The sequence below is a fragment of the Hetaerina americana genome, unplaced genomic scaffold (assembly GCF_022747635.1).
Source record: "Hetaerina americana unplaced genomic scaffold, ioHetAmer1.1.p SCAF_7, whole genome shotgun sequence".
Taxonomy (NCBI): domain Eukaryota; kingdom Metazoa; phylum Arthropoda; class Insecta; order Odonata; family Calopterygidae; genus Hetaerina; species Hetaerina americana.
The window spans coordinates 26223603-26248836 of NW_027287316.1; the positions used below are offsets into that span (position 1 = coordinate 26223603).

Below are 25234 nucleotides of genomic sequence, written 5' to 3' on the forward strand. Positions count from 1 at the left end.
AGTTAGTATCAGATTGGTACCGACAAGTAAATTAGTTAACCAGGGCAATTATATTTTTCATAAATCCAGATTTGGATAAAATTAACTCCTTAAATGCTTTATTGTACAAAAAACTTTGTTCATTTCATGACCGATTATGTTCATTTCATATCACATGTTATGATTGGGGAGGCTCATTTACACATTTCAAGGGAGTCATGTTCCCAGCTGATCAAAATGTTACCAATGCTTTCTCTTAAGACTTCCCTCTAGTCTTGTAAGGCTCTCTATAAGAAAAAAATCAACTGATTCCCTCATTTTATACTTTTTTACAATTGCTAAAATCTACATTGCTAAATCCATATACTGCCCCTAAATAAGGTTCTGCCTTCAGTTACAGGCATGTCATATATCCATGTAATATTACGTCACAACAACACAATTGTAACTGAAACAGTATTTTTGCGTGCAATGAGTTTGCTTACTATTCGTAACTATTATTTGTCTTCTGTCTTAACAACATATCTGAGGTCTTTAAATACTTCAAATTAGATTGGTTTAATTACAATTGGGATTTTTTTTACAGCAAATGAGAATTAAAATCTAAAAACCATGAAGTAATAACCAGCAGTCAAAATTCTCATCTATAGAAAAGAATAAATACTTTTAAAAGACTATGTCACACCGACTAGCCAAAATCGCACCCATCAGAATATAGGGATAATCATTTAACATGGCATTTTTTATCCGAAGCCATTCCTTATTACATACAGTTTAAGAATAATGGAATGAGTTCCAGGATCTATGGCAAGCCCTTCGACTTATTTGCAAAAGCAATCATTAAAATACAAATGATTATCACAAATATAATTCCTCTAATGCATTTATATCTTCTGAATTAGTTTCATGTTTCCATAGAATACCAAATAATCAAGGGCTTCCTGGTTAAGAATGATCGGAGTATACTTTAGACTTGAGCACAAAAAGAAGCATTACAACATTCAAACATACTTCAATGTTAACAAGTATTATAACTAGCTTGATGTCAAACTTAAGTATTTATCAGAATCAGGATTTTAACCGCTTATAGAAGTTTATATTAAAGAACTGTTGTGCTCACTATGTAGGTAAATATCTTTTTACAGCCATCTTACCTTGGAAAGGAGTGTAATACTTGCCAAAGGCTTGTTCTTTGGCAACATCTGGATACAAGTATAAGAGGTGAGACAGATCTGATATTCTGTCAGCCAGAGATCTGATGGCAAAATCCTTACTGGTAAATGGCTGGAGCATAAACACCTCACCTTGTTCTACAGGAGTAAAAAAATGCATTAAAAAAATGGTATACCACCAGCAGATTTATTGCCTGCTATTGTTTAGCCTGCTAACAAATATCAAAATATGAACACACGCAATGTAAAAAATCCATAATTTTATCAAAAGACTTTGACAATAATCAAAAAGAGAAAAACTGATTTTTATTGAGAAAAATTGACTTAAAACAAGTGTTATCATTCACCATTGAAATATAAAGATATAAACTAGGGCAAGGAATTTGTAAAATTAAAATTTATCTTATTCAAATAATAATAATTAAGGACTTTAACAAGACTGTTTATATTAATTAATGATGTAAAATTATTAATTTAACATTTTGAGTGCTATGGGAAATGACATGCCTAAATTGCATTCCCAAAAATATTTAATGCTAAAATGATATTTGGACATAGCATGCAAAAACAAATGCTCAAAATAGAGCACAAAGGAAAGACATAACAAAAAACACTATTAACTCAATCAGCACATTACACTGTACATCACATCAATTCACTTAGGACATTTTAGCCAAAATTCTAAGGTGAAAAAGAGATTAACTATTCATGTAACATAAGTTATTACAAAGAGGGAGTAATAAATCACCTTACCGGCAACCCATGCAATTGTGACGCCTCCCAATTCAGAGTCAGAGAAACGTAGAAGGAAAGTGCCATTTGCACATGTAGAGAGCATTTCCTCAGCTTGCTTTTTCCGGATAAATCCAAGAATAGCCCTGAGGAAGAAAAATCCCATTCAGCAACATAATTAAATGTATAATAAGTGCCATACATCATCCTTGGAAAGGTTTGATAGGTTATTCGCTGGCACTTGCTATTCGCATCTTAAACGCTAAAAATAAAAACCGCATCATTTCATCACTCATTTTGGTAAAATACAGTGAACTAGAAAGATTTCCATTAAATTTTAATACTCAATTAACTGTAAATAGTTCCTGAAAATCATAAAGCTCAACATGTCAATATTGCAATTCAGTCACTCCTTCAAGGAGGCTTAATGCTCTTTGAGCATACAATATTATATGCTCCAGCATTTACAAAGAAAAAAATGAAGAAATATATTTACATTTATAGAAAAAAATACATAAGAGACAACATTATGCATGGTATTGCATAGCCACATGAAAGATGAACGACTTAATTTAACAGGATACATGTTTAGCTTTAACACCATACCTTGTTATTCCAAAATTAAAGGGATACAAAAATGTTGGGCTTTTAAATACCAAATTCAGCATACAAAAATCTACAACTATTTCTTGCAATGCTTCATTTAAGCAGTAAAACCAATAAAATAGTATGAAAATGAATTTTGATGTGTTAATGTGAATTTGGCCAACAGTGGCTTTTCATTCCATGGCACAACTTGCATAATCAGCACTAATGTTCTTTCAACAGACATTAAAAAGGCATGTAAATATTTCAGCAACCAAAAAATCCTGAAGATGTTTAAGCCTAAATGGCATGGACTGCCTTCAAATTATAGAAAAAGCACTCGCAGGTTTTCAGTCACAGGGCGAACTGTTTTACAAAGATATCCAAGGCCATCTCATTATGTTATTTCAGGCGATAATATGATTTACATTGCGATGAAAAAAGCTATTGTGTAAACATGAATGCAAAATTTGTCTGCAGAAATCTTCATATGATTTGCAGGCACTATTCATTTTGTTTTTTTTTCAATTATGAATTACTTTACATGAGTATGATGCCCATGATGAATACACTTCAAAGCTGTTCAATTTTTGCATGACAGTTCTTCCAGCAACTCCAACTAATAAGTGAGCATTAAACTAGCATAGCTCACAACTGCACGCATATAACAGTTATATTAATTTATTTGAACAGCTGATTGAAAGGTGGAACATTCAATCCTAACGGATGAAGTTCCTTTTAAATTACCATGAGTAAAAAAGGTAAAAATGGCACAGCAAATCACAATGGCTAAAAATGCTTAGTACATATGCTTTAACTTCAAGTGGGAATTATTAGAATGAATTCACTGGGGACTACTCCAATCCCTATATTTCACCAAGTTATTAAAACGAAAAAATTAGAATTCAATATCAAAATCTGCTATTGTCAATATTCAAGTCTTTAAACCATGAACCGACAATGACCAGAAGCCAGTTAACTCTACAGTGATAGCCAAATTTTAAAATATTGTAAAATGAGCATACCCATCCATCCATGGCCCTCGAAGATGTTCTCTGGTCAACTTCATTACAGCATAAAACCATTCCCAGAATGTGAAGCTCCGCTCCGGCAAGGGTTCTTTACAGAACTGTGACCAGCTTAGCAACATGGAATTCGTCTGATTGCTATTATTCCCTCCACCACCACCACCCCCACCAGCATTGCCCCCAGGAACATTACAGCCCCCAACATTGGCATAATCCCCAGAGCCACCTCCCACTAGTGGATTCCTAAAAAAGACATAAGTCATTTATTTAAATTTATATATATAAATATGATTGCAAAATAAAACCTCTTCAGACATTCATATGTAACTCAGGGTCCCACAACAACTACCTTTTTTCAAAGGCAAAACACATTCAAAAAAGGAAGTTATGTAGCTGCACCCTGTACACACACTAGTAAAGGGATATTAAAGGATACCATTGGTCTTACTTCTGAAATATACCATTACTTTGTGTTCCTATTAATGCATATGTAAAATAAATTAATAACTCAAAAATATGCTTTTAAGAAGACCAGTCAGTCAAGAACATCACCATATTACTCTGTTTAAAAAAAAATACAAAAATGTGAATAAAAAAATCCCTATAAGAGAATCTTTCAAAGGATAACTTCTCTTTTGGAAAAAATACCAATATTAAATTTACATAAAATATCAAAACTTAAAATAATTCCATCATTACGTGTTCCACAACAATGACAATACAATTTGTTTTCATTGTTTCCAAATCATTCAGGACCCCAAAGAAGATAAAGAACCTTTTACTCCCTCACTTTTAACTGTACTGTTATTTCTCCATCAGGTTTTACTATTATTTTTATTGAGGAACTATTCAAGTAAGAGGCAAAGGCAACATATTAGGAAAATATATTCCTGGTTATTGCTACGAGCTAAAGTCATCCAGAGCTCCACTCAAAGAGATTTCTTGGAGTTACATACAAAATTCTTACCTGAATGCTTTCTCACCCAAAAACCTCAGGTTTTCTTCTGTTAGCGCACGACCGGTTGCAGCTCTAAATTTAACACTGAGAGCCTCTGCTGCTTGTGGCCAAGGAACTCTCTCTGGAACTGCATAAGGAGCACGCTCTGGCTCAGCAAATGCATTGTCCCACGTCACTGTTGCCCATGCATGAGGTTCCTGGTTTCCATGAACGATCACAACCACTGGTAGGGATAATGTCCATACCTGAAATGGTAAAATGTTACTCCAATTACATTGCTTTGTACCAGAGTACAAGATACATCACATCTTCGAGCAGGAAATTGATTGGTAGACCATTGCTCAATATCCTTAAGTTTTTTCTTACAATTCACATAATTTTTCCATCCAATTCGTGACACCAGTCAGTCAATTTTTGAAACACTAACCATAAAATTAGCGACAGGACAAGTCAAAAGCACAATAATTATAATAGGGTACAAATATGGCAATTTTAGTTTATGTGTTCATCCAGGGGGTGACTAGCTAGATGGCCCACACTGAATTCCTGCCAATACATCTGGGCACCCTTGGCTTCACCCAAATAATTTGTCAAGTACCAGATCTTCCTTGGAAACCACAAGAGGCTCAGGGCAAGAAGCTGTGTCCCCTACCCTGATGTGTGAATTTCACACACCGCTCGGCTTAGTATTGGGTGAGCTCTACCATCACCATTCGAAATAACAAGTGGGTTGATGACCGTGGTTTGGTTTAAGCATGAAATTATAATTGATAGTAGTGAAAAAATGGATTTAGATTAGAAAAAATACTTGAGAGACAATCTTCATCATTTTAAATAAAGCAAACATTTTGCAAACAGTTCACTCTAACAATAACAACTCTGTTTCCCTGGTTAAGGAGCTTGATATAACTTTTTCAACACTGACAACTATAGTACAACCAACAGAAAAAGTACAATAGATTGGTTAAGAGTGGGAAATGGGTTAACTTCTTAACATATCTTGAACGAGGAAATAATGAATATTTAATTCCAATCTTTTAGGGCCACAAGTACACACCCTCCCTAGTTCAGTTAAAATGAAAGGCACTTTGCTGCAGCAAAACCAGGCACTAATGTCTTCTGAGCATCAAATGGGTGGATAAATTACTTCAAAATTCAGTATAATATTCTTTACATGACCATATGCAGTGAATCAAAAAGTGAAACAATGAAGCATACACAAGAAGCAGACAGCTTAGCGAAATCATTTTGATAATGAAAGAAAACACTTTGCTTTACCACATAGAATTTTTTTTATTACAACCTAGCATTCGTTACAGCGTAATATCTTCATGTTTTCTACTTTGTGATGAAACATAGGGCATCATTAAAAAAAATCTACAAGAAAGCGAAGTGTCTCCTGTCATCAAAAAGGATTTCCACCATGTTACGCCTGAAACTGTGTCAGTTCAACCATGTTGATGGGTGAAGATTTTTTGATGAGGACTAGATGGGCTTTTTTTCAATGTAGGATTCTCATACGACCTCATACTTTAAATGGGAATCTTGCCAGGAGGCTAGACAAAGCAAAGCTTATCTCATTGTATAATTAGGTGCTATAGGCAAGACGCAAGCCATTGGAAAATCCAAAATTCTATTCTTATAAAAACATTATAATGTTGCCCACTATTAACACAGCCAACACCAAGGCATGGATGACAGGCATTTTTAAAAAGCAAATGTTTGCCCTTGATGCTACAGTTGGCGGGAAACAAAAAATTGACATTTTTTAAAGTTAATCAGTCCTTTGCACCCAGTAAGTTTCAGGTTGAGGAACTTAAATAGGTATTCATGTCAGCTAAAAATAGTTACAATTCATGCCTTTTAAGATAAACCATCCATATATTATTGCCAGAAAGGCATTGAATAACATTTTGAGGAGGCTTTCAAAGACTTTTCAAGTCATTATTCTCTGCATTTCATATCAAGGACCTATTAGATAAAATTAAGAAAAATATCGGACAAAAAAGCACAACTTTGTTTCCATTTTCTGTAAATAAAACTTTCCCTTACCTTACCATGATTTACATTCCTTCTATTCTCTCGTTAAACAAGTTTTAAAAAGGGGTTTCAATGTACATATTTTGAGTTTTAAATTGTAAGTATCCCTAGTTGTTCAAACATGCAAATGTAACATCTGATCAAACTATCCCCTATTATTGCATGTGGCACAATTTACCAATTCATTGTAATTACTTTAAGTTAAGCCTGAAAATATCAAATATCATTGTTGATATTTAAAAAAAAAATCAAAAGTTCAATACCTGGAAAACCAATTCTCCTCCACCGACAGAAAAGTTGGACTGGAAGAGCAATGAAAATTTTTCATCCATCACTGATTCAGTTCCTTTCTTTTCAGCTCGCTTGATCTTTTTCAACTGCATATTTCTGAAATAATTTTGTAAAAAAATTTCATTAGAAATCAATTATGTATTTAACAACAGCAAACAAACTTTAGAATATAAATGAGACTACTTTGGTGGAGAAATGTTACACACAAAGTTAATTACAGGAGGCACATTAATACTTCTACAAACTGTATTTTACATAAACTGTAGCAAAATAAGGCATGGAAAACGTAAATACATGATCTCATGTCAAGAAAGCATTTTGTTTTACATTACTTTGTTCAGAATATTGTCATGAAAATGTTATGCCTGGAATGACTAATATAAGCTCAACACAAAGAGAATAGGCCACAGTGAACAATTTAACAAATGCTTTTTAAATTGCTAAGATGAAAATTATCAACATCAATACAAAAGTATTTAGAAAAGAACATAAATAAATTGCACTAGCATATTTTGGATATTCAATCATTTACAAAAGAGATACTAGAAAAAAAAGTGAACCCATAAAATACACAAATTTTACCTGTAGCTGACAGAGAGTTGCCTCGTGGCCTGGTGATACTCCATTGTTCCGGTGTTGTTCAAAATTTCTCCACTGGCTTCGCCTTTAGCCATTTTATCGCTCTTCAAAAGAGCATTTGCTTGAGCTTCACTTATGATTGTAACTTTCACCTATTCAAGTAAATTAAAAAATACAATTTCAATGCACACATTTACTGTAACACAATGTTGAGAATATTATAGAGAGCATACACCATACATGTATAAACCATGAAATATAATTTTAAGAATAATACTCTACACTAGGATTTTTTCTTGGCAAAATGCAGCAAAGCAGATGCCACGGCAGAGATATAAATATAAACTGTACATAAATGCCCACAATATATTCTCACACCCATATCATATAAAATTTTGAATAATAAGTCACACATGGTAGAGTGATTTCAGAGGTAATATAGTTAACCTAATTTTTTGTTACAGTGCTTAAAGGGTGTTGTTTCAATTCTTGTATAAATACATACTTTTCAGCAAAAAAAAAGAGAATGTCAACCAAATAATAAAATATAATCTTCTATTAAAAAGTGTACTTTTTTTACCAGTAGCATACTTCAAAATGAGACTGGATTACACATTAGCTCACCTGAGGAGGAGTCATGTGAACATTCAATTTTCCACCGACAAGCAGCCGAACAGTTGAAGTGAATCTAGTATTGGTCTTCATCACTTGCGGAGGTTGTTTCTCAATTATGAAGGTGCTTCAAAATGCAAGTCACAAGAAAGAAGGAAAAAATGTTGATTAAAAATCAGATTATCTGAGGAATAACAACAACAAACCCTGACCAATTCAAAAAATCTTAAAATCATTCAACTGTATGAACTGCATTTCACCTGCTTAAAAATTATTAATAATTGGAAAATTTCAAAACATAACTTTCATTGAAGCGAAATTCATTTACAGTTCTTACCTTGTGACAAGTTGTGAAAGGAGTTGGGTGATTTGTGCATTTAGAGTGGGTAACAGGTTGACCATTCCTTCTTGATCCAATTTCAATTTCTGTTTCAAATGTTCAGCCTCTTTTATTTGCTGGCGATTCAACCAGATTAACTCTGCCAGAGACTCACACCTACAACAAAGCAAAAACTGGTTAGCTATAACTGAAACCAAATTAACCTAAGAGACACAACCTACGTAAATTTACTCTCCTTATAAAAAAATTGGGTTCTCCAGAGGAGAGCATTGGACTAACATGTGATATAAACATCAACTTATACTTGGGCAAATACAGTATATGAAATAACACTTGACCCCAAAAAAAATATCTAAGGACACTGTAACTGCAGCCAATTCTGGGATAGACAAGGAGCATGTTATCTCCTAGTATTCAAACTAAGGAATAAAAACTGAGGCAATCGTGCCCTGCACGGGTACAGGTGGGATTCGCCCATTTGACTCCACATGTGAGGTACATAGGTATGCCTTTTTGCGTATTTTCCCCCAAGGGATAGTCGGGTAGTTGGTCGATCAGCTTTGAAAAACTTCCTGAAAGGTCAGCTTTGATGAACTGAGATTGAACAAATTATGAAAGGTAACTTAAGAATGAAGTGACACACCTCCATTTTTACCACTGAAACATTAAAAATGCCACTACTACTACCTATTAGCCTACATATTAGTATACTTTACTATCGACAATACAGTAACATTTGCTACATTACATTGTCCTGATAAACTGGAATACATTCACCATTGCAGACATACATTGCTTGGAGGCGAGATATATGCTTTCCAAAAACATATTGAAAGAAAAATTTTAAACAAGCCATCAAAAATGTACACTGATTACAGTCATTGAAGCATAATGATATGGATTCACCTATACACAGTTGCAGATTTCTTACAACATAAAAAATAGTTTAATGGTATTTACAGAATACATCTAGCAGATACAAAATTCATCTTATGTTCATTATGTCCACCAAGCTCAAATTTAAAAATTCCAACATGATTCCTGGTTTTCTTGCCAGGAAAATATTTTCTTGAAAACTTTGTGGAACAAGATTTTGCTGCCCAATGCTGTTTCTCAGTCCTTCATGAGACTGGTGAAAAAACAAATACATTGCTCACCAAGCACCAGAAATTTAAAACACATTCACCAATTGCAGCTTCTGATAAGATTGGTTAGTATGCATTCCGTTTAACATCACACATCAGAGTTAATGTAAATCGCCTAAGAACAAAGAGTTATCAATTACTATTGTATGTTAGAAAATTATTTTAAGCTCCTCGCACAGGATTATGCAGACAGAGCAAACAAAACTAAGCATTTAAAAGGCTGTTAAGACTAAGGTTTCACAAAATGATTGAAATGGAATAGAGATCAAGGTAAGGGACTGTCAGCCCTTAAAAACAAATGGTTTAAAAGGACCACAAAAAGCAAAAATGAGTTAAAACACCAAAAATTATATTAATTTGGCATGTAAATATTTTAACTGCATTATCCTGAATCTGCTGCTGGGAATGCTTGGTTGAGAGAATGTAATAATTGCGGACCATTGTACTCCATTAACATGCATGAATGCTTACATAAATAAGGTTAAGGAAACTATTTACAATAATATTATAAATAAATTTCTAGTATGAACCACAGGAAATAAAAATCTGTGTACGGTGGTTTCCTAAAATTTAATTTTTTGCATCAGAGACAGCAATGGTAATCATGTAAGTCCAGAATAAATAGAGATCATGTGGAACTCCGGAATATCAAGTTCAGGAAATAGGAGGGGGATCTAACACATTTAAGGGATAGCAAAGCAAGATAAAACATTTACCATTCTTGTATGGCATCGAGATTGCTGTTAAACAGAGCACCATTTCCAGCAAGCTGCTGCTCCCGCTTCCAACGTGTTAATTCCACATCCAAAACTCTTGCTTGTAATGCACTCAAGTGGTCATAAGTGTCTTTCAGTTTATCTGCTAATGTTAAACGCATTTGTATGAGGCCTGCAACCTGAAAAAAAAAAGATTAAATCACTACATTCCACACACTTCCAAAACTGCTTCTTAATCTATGCTAAAAAATTTCACCTCAACTATCTTAACACTGAAATAGACTGATGGCAGTAATCATGAGATAAAGAGCCTGAATTTTTTTTATTGCACGTCAGTGAATTTTATAATCAGAGAATTTGTATTAAGATTACACTGGTTTTACTTTCAGGAGAAAAAATTTAATATACTTTAATCATCACCCATCATAATAAATGACAAGATTTGACATTCTTATTTTGAAAAGCAAACACTACTGAATACACACATTTATTGAAGGAATAGAGTGATAGAATTATACAGACAAGTTAAATTATCTTTTAAGCTGAATCTCAAATTGTTGAAAAAAATATTTTTACTGCAGTATAAACTAATGTTAACTTTTTTTCATTTCTCAAAGAAAAAGGAACCATTACAGAAGCTGAGGAATAGCTTAATTTCTCTAAAGAAGGTAGAGGTATACTGCTTAAGTCTCTCTCTCTCTCTCCTTATGTTTCACATTAGTACTAACTTACAATTATTTTCATAAGGATCCTAGTCTACCAGATAAATTCACTTAAAACCGATCTGAAATATGTTAACTTTGTTAAAATACCATAACTACACAAAGTCAAAATTTAAAAAGAATAACACATAACTAAGTTGAGAGTTCTTGAAAAATTAATTTTTTAACCTGGAAATATTGTTATGCATGTTATTACCAAAATTTGAACATGAATTTAAAGTATTATTAGAGTGAAAGCTGATAAATTCTTTGCAAACTCCACAAGTGGAGAAAAAGAACACACCTGTAAGGGTAAATAGTTTTTAAATTCAAAGAGAGGAGTTTACAATGGTGCCTCACCTTTTGGCTCAATGCCTGCTCCATTACATCCTTCTGTCTTCGGAGTTTTTCTAAATCTAAGTTAGGTTGGTTGTGCAGCTGAGTTTGCAAATGCTGGAGATGAGCTAAGAAAAACAAAGAAAATAACTCATTATGAAAATTGTTGAATTCAATCAGGACGTCCAATATCCAAAAACAAAGAAAATAACTCATTATGAAAATTGTTGAATTCAATCAGGACGTCCAATATCCAACTACGAATAAATTCAGTTTCCACAGGATATTTTGTGGGCATTCTGATCCACAAACAAGTCAATATTTACGAAAATATTTTTCAAAATTAATAATTATTGACTGAAGGTGTTAGAAATGACAAAAAGAAAAGTTGGCGGTCACATAGTAATATTGAGATGCAGCATAACATTCTGCCGTATGCTGAAGTATGCAGAGGATCAGGATGGTTCAGGGGCTAATGTACCAGATTCCCACCCCCTAGGGCCCAGGCTCAAATCCTAGAAGTGGCATATTAGTAGCATTACTTCAGCCACATTAAATATTTGTCATTCTCATTGATCAACAGGAAACCTTAAAAACGAAAATCAATCACATGCACAAAGAAATGGCATGATTTTTCAATTGTGTCCCAATCCCTATTTGGGATGCTATGCGGAGAGCATATCAATTGGGGCACAATGTCCATCAGCTAGGAGATTAAATTCTGGACCCGTTGGAACCTACTGTTAAATGTACGATAATGCTCTACCATTCTCACAGACCATCCATCTTACCACTTAAAATTCACCTACTTATCTGTAATGGTGCAAATGACCTTAGCTGTTAGTCATCTCCCATAATACTAGTGAAATTATATTAGTGAAAAATTTAGAGTAAGAACACCATCTTAATAGAAAAACCTGTAATCGCAAAAAATTGGCAGTGGACCCTCCCTTCAATGAGCATGAATTTCCCAGAAAAGGAAACCAATATTCTGAAAATATAGTGATTAACTATTTCACTAAAATGGTACACCCCAAAAATAATTTGAACATTGGCAAGGATAGCATAACTTCAGTCACATTCAAAATTTACCATTCTCATTGATCAATAGAAAAACTGAAAAACAAAAATCAATCACAGGAAAAATCATTTCTTGACAACTATATGGCCAAGAAAATTAAAAATTTCCCTCAAGAAAAAACAAGTATACAGGTACTGCAGTAAAAATAGACAAATTCAAATACTCTGTGAAAAAATGTTTAGGTCTTTATTTTCATCTTAAGCATGAACCACTATCTCAATTAATTTAAATCTGAATGCAGGAAGTGTCAATAGAGTAGTAAAGCAGGGCAAGTGCTGAGAAGAATGTGTGTATGTTATGAATTGGAAAAAAAAATTTGATGACCAACCTAAACACAAGAATATTTTTTGCGATAGCAAATATCACCTTTTATTTTATCCTAGAAATATCTAACAGCTCTACTCATAAGTTTTGCATGAGCATATGATTTCATACACTGTTCGTGCCAACTGATGAAAAAATACTCAACAATGTACCATATAAACACATTTACCTGGGGATTTTTTTACCAGAATACACCCCCAAAAATGATGGTACACATATAACACTGGTTCCAGTCCCTCCCTTATCCCTCTCCCCTTTTTGAAAATCATCTGTGAACACAAGTCCATTCCTTCTCTGCCTCCGAGGCCCTTGAACAGGGTAGAGGGGTGAGTGTACTGATTGCTTGTTTGTAACTCAAAGCTACTAGGTACTAGAGAGTGCTCTCTAACACTCTGTGGTCAATAGGTCCTGTTTGCTTCCTATGCTTATGATTTTCAGAAGCCACATCAAAAAGTTTTGAATTCATTATGTAATCATTTGCATATAGTTAAATATTGTTCCTAGAGAGACAAGATGTAAAATGTAACAGGCTTTAAGGGAAATAAACAAAACGTAATCAAAGACAAGGATGAAATAGAAACTCATGCTGTAGGATAAAGGTATCATGTTCCCGAATGTTGCAGAAGGAATTTAAGGAAGAGCATGGTTGCAATTCTCAGCACTATAACCTTGAGTTAGTCTGTGTCACAACAAAAGAATAGGAGACCTTTAGGAGAAAATCTGCCATATACCCAATCGTTTAACATCACCTATCCTTATGTGTCAGATAATGAGAATTTGGTTTTGTAGAAAGGCATCAATGAAAATGGCTGCAATGTGATGCAATGGTTGCCAGACAACAATAATGTATTTCATGACTCATCAGCTGTTGTTCCTGAAGTTGATGAAAGGCCTTGTAAATATTTTCACAGAAAATTCCATTTGTCACCACACACAACTATTTTTATGTCATAAAAAGTTATCATTTCCATCAATTTTCAAGCATTTCAAATTTTTTCACACTTCTAAATGCTTAAATATGAGGTTCTCATATTACAATGGTGCATTTCTATACAGATTATATGGTTACCACAGCAAAAATATGTAGACACCTTATCATGGATAGGTAAAACAAGAGACCTAATACAGGGCGCGGCAACAAAACTTCCTTTTTTTAAAGCGTTTTGCATTTGAAAAAGGAAGTTATGTTGCCGCACCCTGTACATAAGTTCATATAGAAATAAAAGTAAAAGTATGATGGAAGAATATGTCTACCTTTGAGTTTAAAACATTCATGGTACTGAAGAGCAAATGCCTCCTGCTCTTGTTCCATTCTCCTCAGGTCCTCCCCTGTATCCTGGGTTCGGCGACGAAGGTACTCAACCTGCTGAGCTATTTCTGCCCCTGAATCTGCCTGCGTTGGAGCCATCCCCATTCCATGGTTATTGGCCATGCCTTGAGCCATGGGGCCATTTCCCCCAGGTGGGCCTCCAACCTGGGGTGGAACATTTCGGTTCACAGAGGCCTGAAGGAATTTGAAAAAAGTATATGGATTGGTATTCAGTCTACAATTGCACAGTAACCAAAATGACAAACCTACAACCCTGGGGTTTAGTGTGCCATTGAGATTTGTCATCAATGTAGCTTCTGCTAATTATCCAATGAATATTTATTTTGATTACCCCTGCCACTAAAATGTAGGATAATACGGTTCACAAAATCAAGACACAGTCATCAGTATAAAATTAAATATTATCAACTTTGCAAGATACCCAAAAATGGCAATTTTTTCTCAATTGAGGAAAACGCTGCAAAAGATGTGTTTCAACGCTGCCATCATATTACAAGGGATTACAGTAGGAACTGAGATGTCTTGAAAGTAAGTTCCTTCATATATCAATGCCCAATTCTATAATTTCTTTTACATGAATTTTCATTCATTTCATTCTCCCTTATCACCAAATTTTATTTCTTAACATTCCTGACATATTGAGATCCTTCTGCTTCTAAAAAGTATAAGCCAAACTGTTTCATCACAGATATTTTTCAAATATAAAGCCTTTTTGAGTATACAACTAATCTTCTTTGACTTTTTATTTTTTTTGTGAATAATGACTTTAAATGTTTGCACTGCTTTCATTAAGTGATTACATGTTTCACCTATATTAATAATTTCATCAAATTGAATCATCCTAAAATCCACATAGGGCCCAGATAAATTAAGCTAAATGTAATTTTGGCATTTCAAATTAATAGTATACTAGTTCATATTTTCTCAACAAGGCAATGCTAGCACCATGATTGATGCCATTTTGACCTGTGTCGCTTGAATGGATGGCCTATTATCTCATTGGTAAGTAGTAAGGAGTTCAATTAACACATTTTTACTTTCATATCAGACTTAATAAGTTTGTATTGTACAGTAGAATTCACTCTTATACCCTATTATCGCGATATTTTACATGCTATGCTTCTTTATGGCAGTGCCATGACTAAAAATATGCTGAATTTCTTATTAAGCCATTAAATATACAAACTCTGATATTATCATCATCCATAAGAGGTAATTTAATAATCTTTAATTCGCCGTTGGCCAAAATTAAATTCAATATACTTAACTTTTACTACACTGGAAAATATACAAATGTAACAAGTACAAATTATTAGCACTTTCAAGCGAATTCAACATCTACTGAGTATTAATACAACACCTTGCACTAACTTCGTTCCACTTCCTCAAGTGTGAAAATTTCTCAAAAAAAAAAAACCAAATACTACTCCAACATTCTACTTGACATAAAATGTATTACAAATGGTACATAAATAATTCCCAAGTCAACCGTTTGAAGTTACAGTACTGTCCTGAGAAGGATAAGATATTTTGTATAAATTATATAACTTACTTGTTGTACAAGCTTCATTTCAGTATTTAAACAATGACGAACAAGACGGAAGAGACTCATTGGGTCATGACCATATTTAACCTGTAAAAACAAGGGTTCCATATATAAAATACAGTAAATTGCATTTTCTTCCTGAGATATATTTGAACTTGCATTCTGTTTTGAGGGGTTTAGAAAAAATGAGCAAAAAATGGCTATGTGACATCAATTTCATGTACATGTATAGATGGATCAATTTCAATAATAATAATGGAGGACAAATTATGGTGACCTTCTTGCTATTAACAACTTGACACAGTGATGTTTGGACACCATGAGACCTAGTTGTACTCAAATGAGGAAAACCAAAGATTAGCATACACTGAAAAATATAATTTAAAGGAAGTTTGGCCATGTTTTCATTCAAAACGAAAAAACATTTGGTAGAGAAAAAAAAACTGATTTTGTATGGTATCGTGAACAAAATATGAAAAATTCATCTGTAATGCTTACTGCATATCAGTTTCAACAGCCAAAGCTAATAAAAACTAACCTTAATAAAGTAAATCTGAAGATGTAAGGACTAATTATTAATTAATGTACGCAAAAAAAAACAAACTGAAAATATAAGAATCGACAATAGAAAAAATTATTTCGGCATACCCTAATCATATTAGCGGCTTCCATTAATTTGAGTTTGGTCAAGAAAAGAACTTCATTGGTCATTGAATTAGCCTTAGCCTCAATTTCTTGCACCAGTGACCCAACCATGCCACTGACCCATGCTTCATGCTGTGGATTTTCTGGATCAACTTCCGTCCTAAAAGAAAGAGACATTCTTTACCACAAAAAAAAGCACAAATTGTAGAAATGTGATTTTCTGCTGAATAATATCCAATATCTCATGAGTGCTTACAGATAAACACCTTTTTCCAGCACCCATAATGGCAAAAATGAAGCATTATCTGATGTTATTACATTTGCAAGCACAGACATGATCAAAAATGCACTGAGTTCTTATGCAATGCTACGTAACTCTATATTTAAATAAAGAGGAATGAAGAAGCCGAAAAGGAAGACAAGATCAAGTTTTTCATATCTTAATTTGCATTCAAATTTTGAAAACTTTACCACAACAAGTATGAAAAAAATCAAGCATTCATTTTAAGGAAAGTCACTGATTTCTCATACAATTAATTACAGCATCATTTTGCAGGCTGTGAAAAATTTGCGCTTCTATTCCTTCATTGACAAAAGCAACCACTTTCAAGTTTTGCTTTATACCTACCAAGCACTTTTTCACAAACATCATTTTGATTTATTTTAAACTTGTTATCTGAAAAACTAATGTTTTCTAATTTTTTTCCTTGAACATATACTTAAGTGGAGGATTTTAGTCAACATTTTGGGCTGAAGAGCAAACATCAGCTTATATTTTATCCACAGAATTTAATCACTATATAAGAGGATACCATGAAAAGCAGCATACCACATCTTTTCCTCGATCCATCCTGCCAAAAAGTGTCTGACTTCGATTGGAAAATGTTCTCCATATATTGCACGGACTTGCTGCAATGCTTCCTCCGGAAGCCGCTGAGCCTTCGCCCACAGAGACATCGTAGCGATTTAATCTAGATTCCTTTAAAAATAAAGAAAAATGGTTTGTGATGAAATGAATTCTTTTTTCACACTTTAAGATTGATTTTGAGGCTCACTTATGAATGCAGGAATTTCATTTAGTATATGCCATTTTTAGCTTTATTTAAAGTCTTATTTCTACTTCTACGCTATATTTCTATTACTTCAGCACCCAGCATTCCTTGGAATTACATCAACTGCTTGAGATAACATTTCTCAGACTTTTCCCCACTACTGTTGTACACGTATATTCATCATGAAAACAATTTTCAATATAAATACATGAGAAACACACTTTGAACACAAGGTTGCACCAGATTCCTTATATTCATAAGTGCCTTAGTGCTGGATTTTCAATTCCCTCACTCCTTTATGGGTTGATGAACAGAATTAATTACATCCATAACATCATGACCATTATAATGGTGATTAGAACTGCATAATATGCACATTGAGGTACTAACAGTTATTATTAAATGTAATAATTAAAATATAGAAAAACAATTCACCATGAGAATGAAGATTTAGCCTTCACTGTAGGAAATTCCATTAATTTTGGCCACATTCCTTTAACTTTGCACTTTGTGATATCATGCTTGAAAATCTTGGCCTCTTCAGCAAACAACATTTACCAGTCCTTGATCATAATAACTTATAAATAATCACATTAAACCACATTTTATTGGTGCATTTAATCCCCACACATAATACCTCTACTCAGGTTTTAACCTCAACCATAAATCAGGAATATGAGTAGTTCCATGCTGCAATCACTCAAAAGAATATGTATTTTGCTATTTACAACACACACTAGTTCAATGATGCTCAATCCGCATTGACAAAGTTAGACTTTTTTACTCCGGAGGAACATCCAACAATAACCTCCACCAATGGCACCAAGACAAGTAGCACAAGATTTTATGAAAATTAGAATTTATATAGGAAGATAAGAGAGTGAATGGCTTTTGGATAATCTTCAGGAAATTACAAAACATCTCATAAATTCCAGCATCCATAGTTTTTATGCTAACTATGAGAATTAAAAGTGGGCATTTTATGTAAATATCCCAGCACTTTGTAAAGAATGAGGTACCATTGTTTTGACTAACACTCATTTTAAATGCTTCCTTAAGCTCCTATAATGTCATAATGTATTATCATTTCACCACAAACAATGTTTTAGATGTTATTTTTAATGGTAAAAATTACTCTTTAGCTCAATTTTGTGCCTTATATAAATGTCCACAGTTGTAGCAATGCAATATGAAGTATAGCGATTTGTATTATTTTTCTTGCAATTATTAGATGCTGCCACGATTTTTAATTGCATACCTATCACTTAAATTACTCGACCCATATCACTGGATGCATAAAATTGTTGGTACATACAATCTAAAGAGATGTGTACTATTAAATTGATGATATTTATGCTCTAACTTTTGAATTACAGTAGCATGAAGATTGAGAATTTTGCCCTCTATCATGGATAGCAAAGCACAACATGAAATGTTTAAGGTTAATTAAATGACAGGTGACTAAAAAGTGCTTTAGAAAGAGCACAGCCCTCACGATGCCATGGTTTGTGCTACGAGTAACTTAAGATAACCCACTCCCTGCTCAGGATATTATGCAATGTGGTATCACATTGGCTAAAGAAGAGATATGTCAAAAAGAAGCATTGTATTCATTATTTCACCTAAGCAGAAAAACAATAAGACTTGCTTTTGAAGTGGAAATAAGCTGCTGGAAAAACATCAGGGTAGCTACAGGAAGTCCTGGGCAATTGCCTATACTCCCTGGGCATGAGCCCATCTGACTAAGACTTGCTCCAAAAATATAATTAACCTCACCAAAATCAGCACTTTAATAGTCTGGTTGAAGTGTTCCTTGCCTACAACAGTCCAATACAATAGCAATTATAAAAGATGAGCTGACTGTACACCTAATCTAGACTCCCACAGGTATGGATTATCACAATTAGGGTATAGTTAACTAAACACAAGATCCTAGTACAGCATATAGTGTTTGTAAAAATGCACTTTATAGTATATTTTAGGTCACACATACATGCCCACCATACTTCAGCATAAAATTTCCAAAAATTACTTTTTCAAAATATGTACGTAATTTTTGGAGGCATGGCTTGTATTCTGAGGAAGTTGTTCATTTTGTATTAGATAATATTAAGGGTATGTGGAAACATACACCAAGGGATTATCTCTTAACTTAAGACATTCAAATAATTTCATTTATTCACTACTAACATCATGGAGCACCAAATTATTTACTTCTATAGTACCAACAAAAATCTCCAGATTCAGCAGATATTATACCCATAGATAACTTAATATTTTTATGGACTATCCATCACATTTCAGCACATTTTGGACAACCCTGATATAGAAATTCTTCAAAAATTCTAAAAACAAATATTAATATTCTTTGCTGCAGATCAATCCCTTTTCAGGGATTTGAAACTTCAACAGGCTAGCCAATCAATTTCAAGATTCTCTTTCTTGGCCTTTTCTAGATATTGCCCATAATCATACCATCCTTTATCCTGATTTTTCTCTCAAATTGCTTGTATATTAAGTATTTTTGTGGAAAATTATTCGCCTCTTCCCTTCAAATGCCACTGCTATGATTCAAGCTGAAACTTAGTTTTGGATTCTGCCAAGTCCTGTTTACACATGCCAAACAACTGACCTTATTACCAAAAGGAGCTTACTTCACAATAGCAATTATCATATTATAATACTGATTATTGACACTGCCAATGTAATAACCTCCTTTCTCCTTCACTCTCTTGTCCATAGCCTTAATCACTGACTTTGCTATCTGCAAAATTAAACTTATGATAACACAGTTCTCACGTTCCAGAGCTGTTTAGGGATGGAGATGATTATTGACCTCAAATATTATAACATGCTTTCTTATAAGCACTATTACACAAATCAAACATGTAACTTCCATGTTATCATAAGTCTTTAATAAACTGGACGTTTTTATTCCAATTATCTTGTAAACCAAAATAAAATATTATACATGGATGGTACTTCACATCAGCATTACAAATTTTCACACATTGCATAAATAATACGATGCAGTATAAGGTTAACTAACAACAATACTACAAAAAAGGGGAGACTGACCTTTATACAACATTCATTTGACATTTAATTTATAAAGACCTCATTTCTTAATAATTACTTTCATTGTATTGTCCCATTAATATTATAGCATATTAACACACAAAATACACATGCACACAAGATACAACACTTAAGAAGCCACAGTACACATTGTGTATTCTGGGAACAAACTTAACCAGCATGAATTAATGCTAATTGCAGCTTTCTATTGTATGCCTAGACATAACATTATTCTGATATTCTCTAAAAACCCAGCAGGATCTATTTCATACAGTAATTTTGACATGGATCACTGAAATCATCTAGTACATAACCATTCTTTCACTATGGCGTACTGTATATCATGGTTTTATCTTGCATTGTTTCACGAGGATTTAGAAAGAATACAGAAATTAAGAAATATTTTGTGGTAACCTTCTAGACACGCCCAAAAGCTTTCCTTAAGAGTAAAATTTGAAGCTTGAAGGAATGGCAGAATTAAAATGCTTGGTCTATATGAACTAAGACAATTTCTGAGACCAATATTAAAGAAGATCATTAATGAGCTGCAGCATGCATGACTTCAGGGTGTATTCTAAACCAACCACCTAATCTTAATACAAAAAAAAATGTAATGACATTCACAAATTTTACTAGTTTTTTTAGAGCTTAGTATTAACATATATAAAAAAATACAATACAGTCAACTATAAAAACCTTTATTTAGCCATTTTCTCTAGCAGAGGTCAGATATGAGGAAAGACTTGTGTGACCAGAATGAAAAGATTCGGTGACCACACAATGCCATATAATCCAATTTCAGATATACATATTTTCAAGTTTGGAATAAATAGTCGAGTAAACTGATGCACAGCATGCTCATATTATATGCACTTAAAATATGAACAAGGTTGTGGAGAGTGTGTGAGTAATAATCAGATTCAGGATACTTCGATTCTAGTTTTTCAGGGAGTGAGACTTATCGACAGAAGCTGTCCATTTTTCAACATGTGCCATTTTATTCATTTTCATATGGCCTGTGAGCAGACTACAATAAATAATGAATCATTGATTCAATATTCTTTCTTAATTACTATTATTCACGGTCAATTTTCCTTGCAACTTATGTCCTATTGAAGTCATGGCTGCATTCAAGATATGGAATACAACTAATAATTAGTCTTCTTAAAGAAATAAAAGAAACATATGCTAGTGCAATTGGAAAAAATTGCATTCCACAAAATACTGATGGTAAGCATACAAGTATCACCGAAACACATAATTACCTTAAACTTCCTTTATCCCTTCCCACTTCACCCCCTTTCCCCTTCCCTTCAATGGGTGGGAAGGGGGGAGAATATAAAGATAAATCCCTTTCCTGGAGAACGGCTGAAGACAGACGTCCAAGTACCCTCCCACCACACTCCGGCCAACGTTCAATGAGACATCTGTGTCTTCCCCTTCAGAGAACTAGACCTGGTGGGTGATACAAAGAATATTTAGTTTTTCTAACGGCTATTGTCACTGGATATCATGTTATGCTGATGTGTACACAGTTACTTTTGATGCCTACTGTAAGTGTTATTTTTCCTTCAATGCACCATTTTATCCGTCCATGCAAAATCTGTGACACCCAACTATTTTAAAGACCTTGAGTCACTCCAAAAACACATGCAAGTTTAAATGGCAAATAAAGATAGTGGCCAGATCTTCCTATGACAAAAAATCCTTATCTGCATTCAAAAATTTGGGTTAGAGACTACTTACATCAAGATGTAGTAACAAACAATATTTGTAATTGAGTTGAAAGGTGCTCTGTTCCAACCAAGCTTTATATCACTTACTCATTCACCCTTCTTTTAAAAAGTAGAATGGCTTGGAAAAATTATCCTGCATCAAATAAATTTTTCACTATGGTGGATTTAAAACCGAAATGACTGGGCTCTATGATACTACTACCACAATAGTTTCTCAACTCAGCTTTAATTAACACAGAATGAAAATCCAATGCCAGTCAAATTTCGGTATGAACAGATTACTCTTTTCTGCAGTATTTCTGGTGGTCAATGCCTACTACCAAAGAAATATGCAGCCAAGAGAGTCAGTGGCTTAAGCAAAAACTTTGTTGTCACGGCACCTCGGATGAAAAAAGCAATGCTGGCATTAGTCAGCAAACATTTTTAATGTTGCAGTAATACTATTTCAAGACTGCCTTGTCTTATTACCCTACCTATTATGATTATATATCTGCTACACTTATTAATTTAGTTGATTGATTTGGAATAAGTGACCTGATCCTCCGGTTTATCCTAATTTTCTACAATAAATTAACGGTATTGCCTAACACCTCTAAAAATCCTCAGATAATCTCATAATTGCATCAAAATAACGTTCTAAAAAGAAGAGAAACAATTGAGAACAGAATTTTTAAGGGAATTAAATGATAAAACTAGAACATTTAGTTGACACAAGGGAATCCAAGTTTCATGAATAATAGACCACATAGAATGAAAGCCCAACAACCTCCATGTCATTGTAAAACAGCCAATACCTTTAGGGTACTTGGATAGAGGTTTAATTGAAGGAACAGAGGTAAGAATATGGGTGTGGTGTTAAGGTGAGGGTAAACATTCTTCCCCACCAATCCAGAGACAGTGGGCGTGATTTCTACTTTAGTGAGCTTTCCTCCACTTATATGTTGGGTGTTTGTGATTGCCTCAGTCATTATTTATTGATTAAAAAAAACGTTAAGGCAGTCATGGGTGGAGTTATAATGACTAGCAAACAATTTTTTTAATGAAATATCACTAAATGACACCCGTCTTGATGAAATTATTAGCTTTACAGAAATATTTTCATGACAACACACAACAAGGAAATCTGAAATTGATGGCAAACTATTTTTCAACCACTGGGTGCTAGGCAAGGTGGGTCAATCTGCTACTGTACTAGATTTCATGAATATCAATATTTTTTTGAAGATCACACTAATGTACGTTTCTACCATCCAATTCGGAAAAAATATTCGTTCTTTGTTGCATATATACAACACTTAACTCTTTTCTCAAGAAAAGATGTTCATAGTTTCACTTATTTCCATTTTCTAACAAGGTGGATGTTCTAAAAAAAAATAATCGGGTAATTTCGACTCACAAGGTATTTCAAACCTTTCATTTATAAAATCTCTATCATTACCATTGACTAAACATCATTCGATGATCAAATTTTGCATACTCACATTAATGCACAATACTGAATATCACCGAGTAGGATTTACTTTTATGGGGTCAATCAGGGATTTGATGGGATCTCTGACAAGAAATATGATAACACACGTCTAAAAACTCATAGTTTAAATATCAGTCAGCATATATCTGAGCAAAAAGCACCCGGTTTACGACGTAGAACTGGAAGAACAACAAATTATTACGATAATAGACAACGAACCTTTTCTTGTGAAAAATTCTTACAAAAACTAAGCAATTGAAAAATACAATAGCATGATGATTGCCGGAATGATTTGAAATGGCATGCGAAAATTATCGCTTCGTAAAATCAATTAAAATTAACGTTCATAATAGACAATATTTTTCTTAAAATTGCCGAACGGGGCCTTGCGCACGGAAAACGATTTGTCACACATTGATCTTTCTTTTAAGAGGCAAAATTCACTAATATTTGTCAGTTTTTCATAGCATGAAATATTATAAGGTTCATTTACGATGCCTAAGAGGCAGGATATACGCATTTGTCAGCATGTAAACAACTACCTTTTCTTATTCGCCACTAACAAATTAAAATTATAGCATTAGATCTAAATAATTTATTTCTAAAAGGAAAATAAGTTGCTCAAAACCATTAATAACTCCTAATAACGAAGCTTCCCTAACGTGGTCTTGAAAAATTCTTCCGCGAAAATTATCTATTTACTTTTTACAATAACAATCAAGATATGGTAGAAGAATTTATACTCAGATAAGAAAGGAATTACTAAGAAGCTTCTTCAATAGTAAACATGGCTCAGCCAAACGAATGCATAGAAATAACAAAATTCTGACCTCGCATGCTGAAAACAAACATGGGAGGAATTCGCAACATGAGAGAGCATTGGGTCTGTCAAGGAGGGAGATGATACTCCTTAGGCTAAAACACAAATATGCGCAACACGTGGTTAATATCAAATAGAGCTTACCTTAATAGCAAAGCCTAACAATACTAACAGGAAATTGATGCAAGCCTTCACTTACTTATCCAGAACTTACAGGACGCCACAATGCTTGTATAAATGATTTCAGAGATCACAGACCTGTTCTTGGAATTCTGCCTTACAAGGAAATATGATGTCACGTGGGTCACGTGACAAGCGCAAGCGCAGATAAGCGCCTGATGTGCGTACGAAATATGAATGGTATATTGGTCGACTGTTTCCTTATTCATAATTCGAGTGGTGCTCACTTATTACGGCTTTAGGCGTTTTCCTTTTATTTTTTAATTCGATACCGTCGTCGTAATTCTAAAATGTAATCAAATAGATATCAGATCAAAGATTGTGGGTAACGTGGTAACCTTGATATCCGAAAGGTTACATGCTCGAATACCTCGTGCGTAGGTCTGCTTAGTTGTTGCTCTTCCATGAGGAAATGTATAATTTAAGGAAAATTTCTAGTCACAATTTTGAAATGAATGTCCATTCTTATCTGAGTCTATTACTAATGAACGAATAGAGGAAAGCTGCTGTGATGTTGAGGAATTTTTTGCACGGATGAGGAAACTAGTATAATGTACTAGAACAGGATAAAGTTTGAATTACACGATTTATATGATGGAAAAATTACCTGAATGACATCACAACAAATTTCTAACGACATAAATGCTATCAATACGATTTTTAATTTGAGAATTCACTAGCAAAAAGTAAATGAAGTATCAATGCCTGAATTGGTAGAACCTTCTTTGGCAGAAAAAATTGTATGTAATATTTTCAT

At 33.7% G+C, this 25234-nt stretch overlaps 1 protein-coding gene across 3 annotated transcripts in view; it reads right to left on the bottom strand.

Annotated features, from left to right (window-relative positions):
* Stat92E (Signal transducer and transcription activator Stat92E) overlaps window positions 1-24565 on the bottom strand; it is a 42819-nt gene extending 18254 nt beyond the window's left edge. For 2 of the 3 annotated variants that reach the window (XM_071595660.1, XM_071595663.1), the window contains exons 1-16: window positions 24442-24555; window positions 21536-21725; window positions 16970-17119; window positions 16144-16300; window positions 15502-15582; window positions 13874-14123; window positions 11239-11342; window positions 10178-10356; window positions 8314-8472; window positions 7989-8103; window positions 7368-7516; window positions 6758-6881; window positions 4464-4699; window positions 3494-3739; window positions 1905-2029; window positions 1134-1289 (exon numbers count right to left, since the gene is read on the bottom strand). In XM_071595660.1, the coding sequence (XP_071451761.1) occupies window positions 1134-1289; window positions 1905-2029; window positions 3494-3739; window positions 4464-4699; window positions 6758-6881; window positions 7368-7516; window positions 7989-8103; window positions 8314-8472; window positions 10178-10356; window positions 11239-11342; window positions 13874-14123; window positions 15502-15582; window positions 16144-16300; window positions 16970-17097 (2209 nt within the window). In that variant the 5' untranslated portion in view covers window positions 17098-17119; window positions 21536-21725; window positions 24442-24555. Of the gene's footprint in view, window positions 1-1133; window positions 1290-1904; window positions 2030-3493; window positions 3740-4463; window positions 4700-6757; window positions 6882-7367; window positions 7517-7988; window positions 8104-8313; window positions 8473-10177; window positions 10357-11238; window positions 11343-13873; window positions 14124-15501; window positions 15583-16143; window positions 16301-16969; window positions 17120-21535; window positions 21726-24441 lie in introns of all 3 variants that reach the window. The other variant, XM_071595662.1, reaches the window with a different exon arrangement.
* Window positions 24566-25234: the final 669 nt, after the last annotated feature.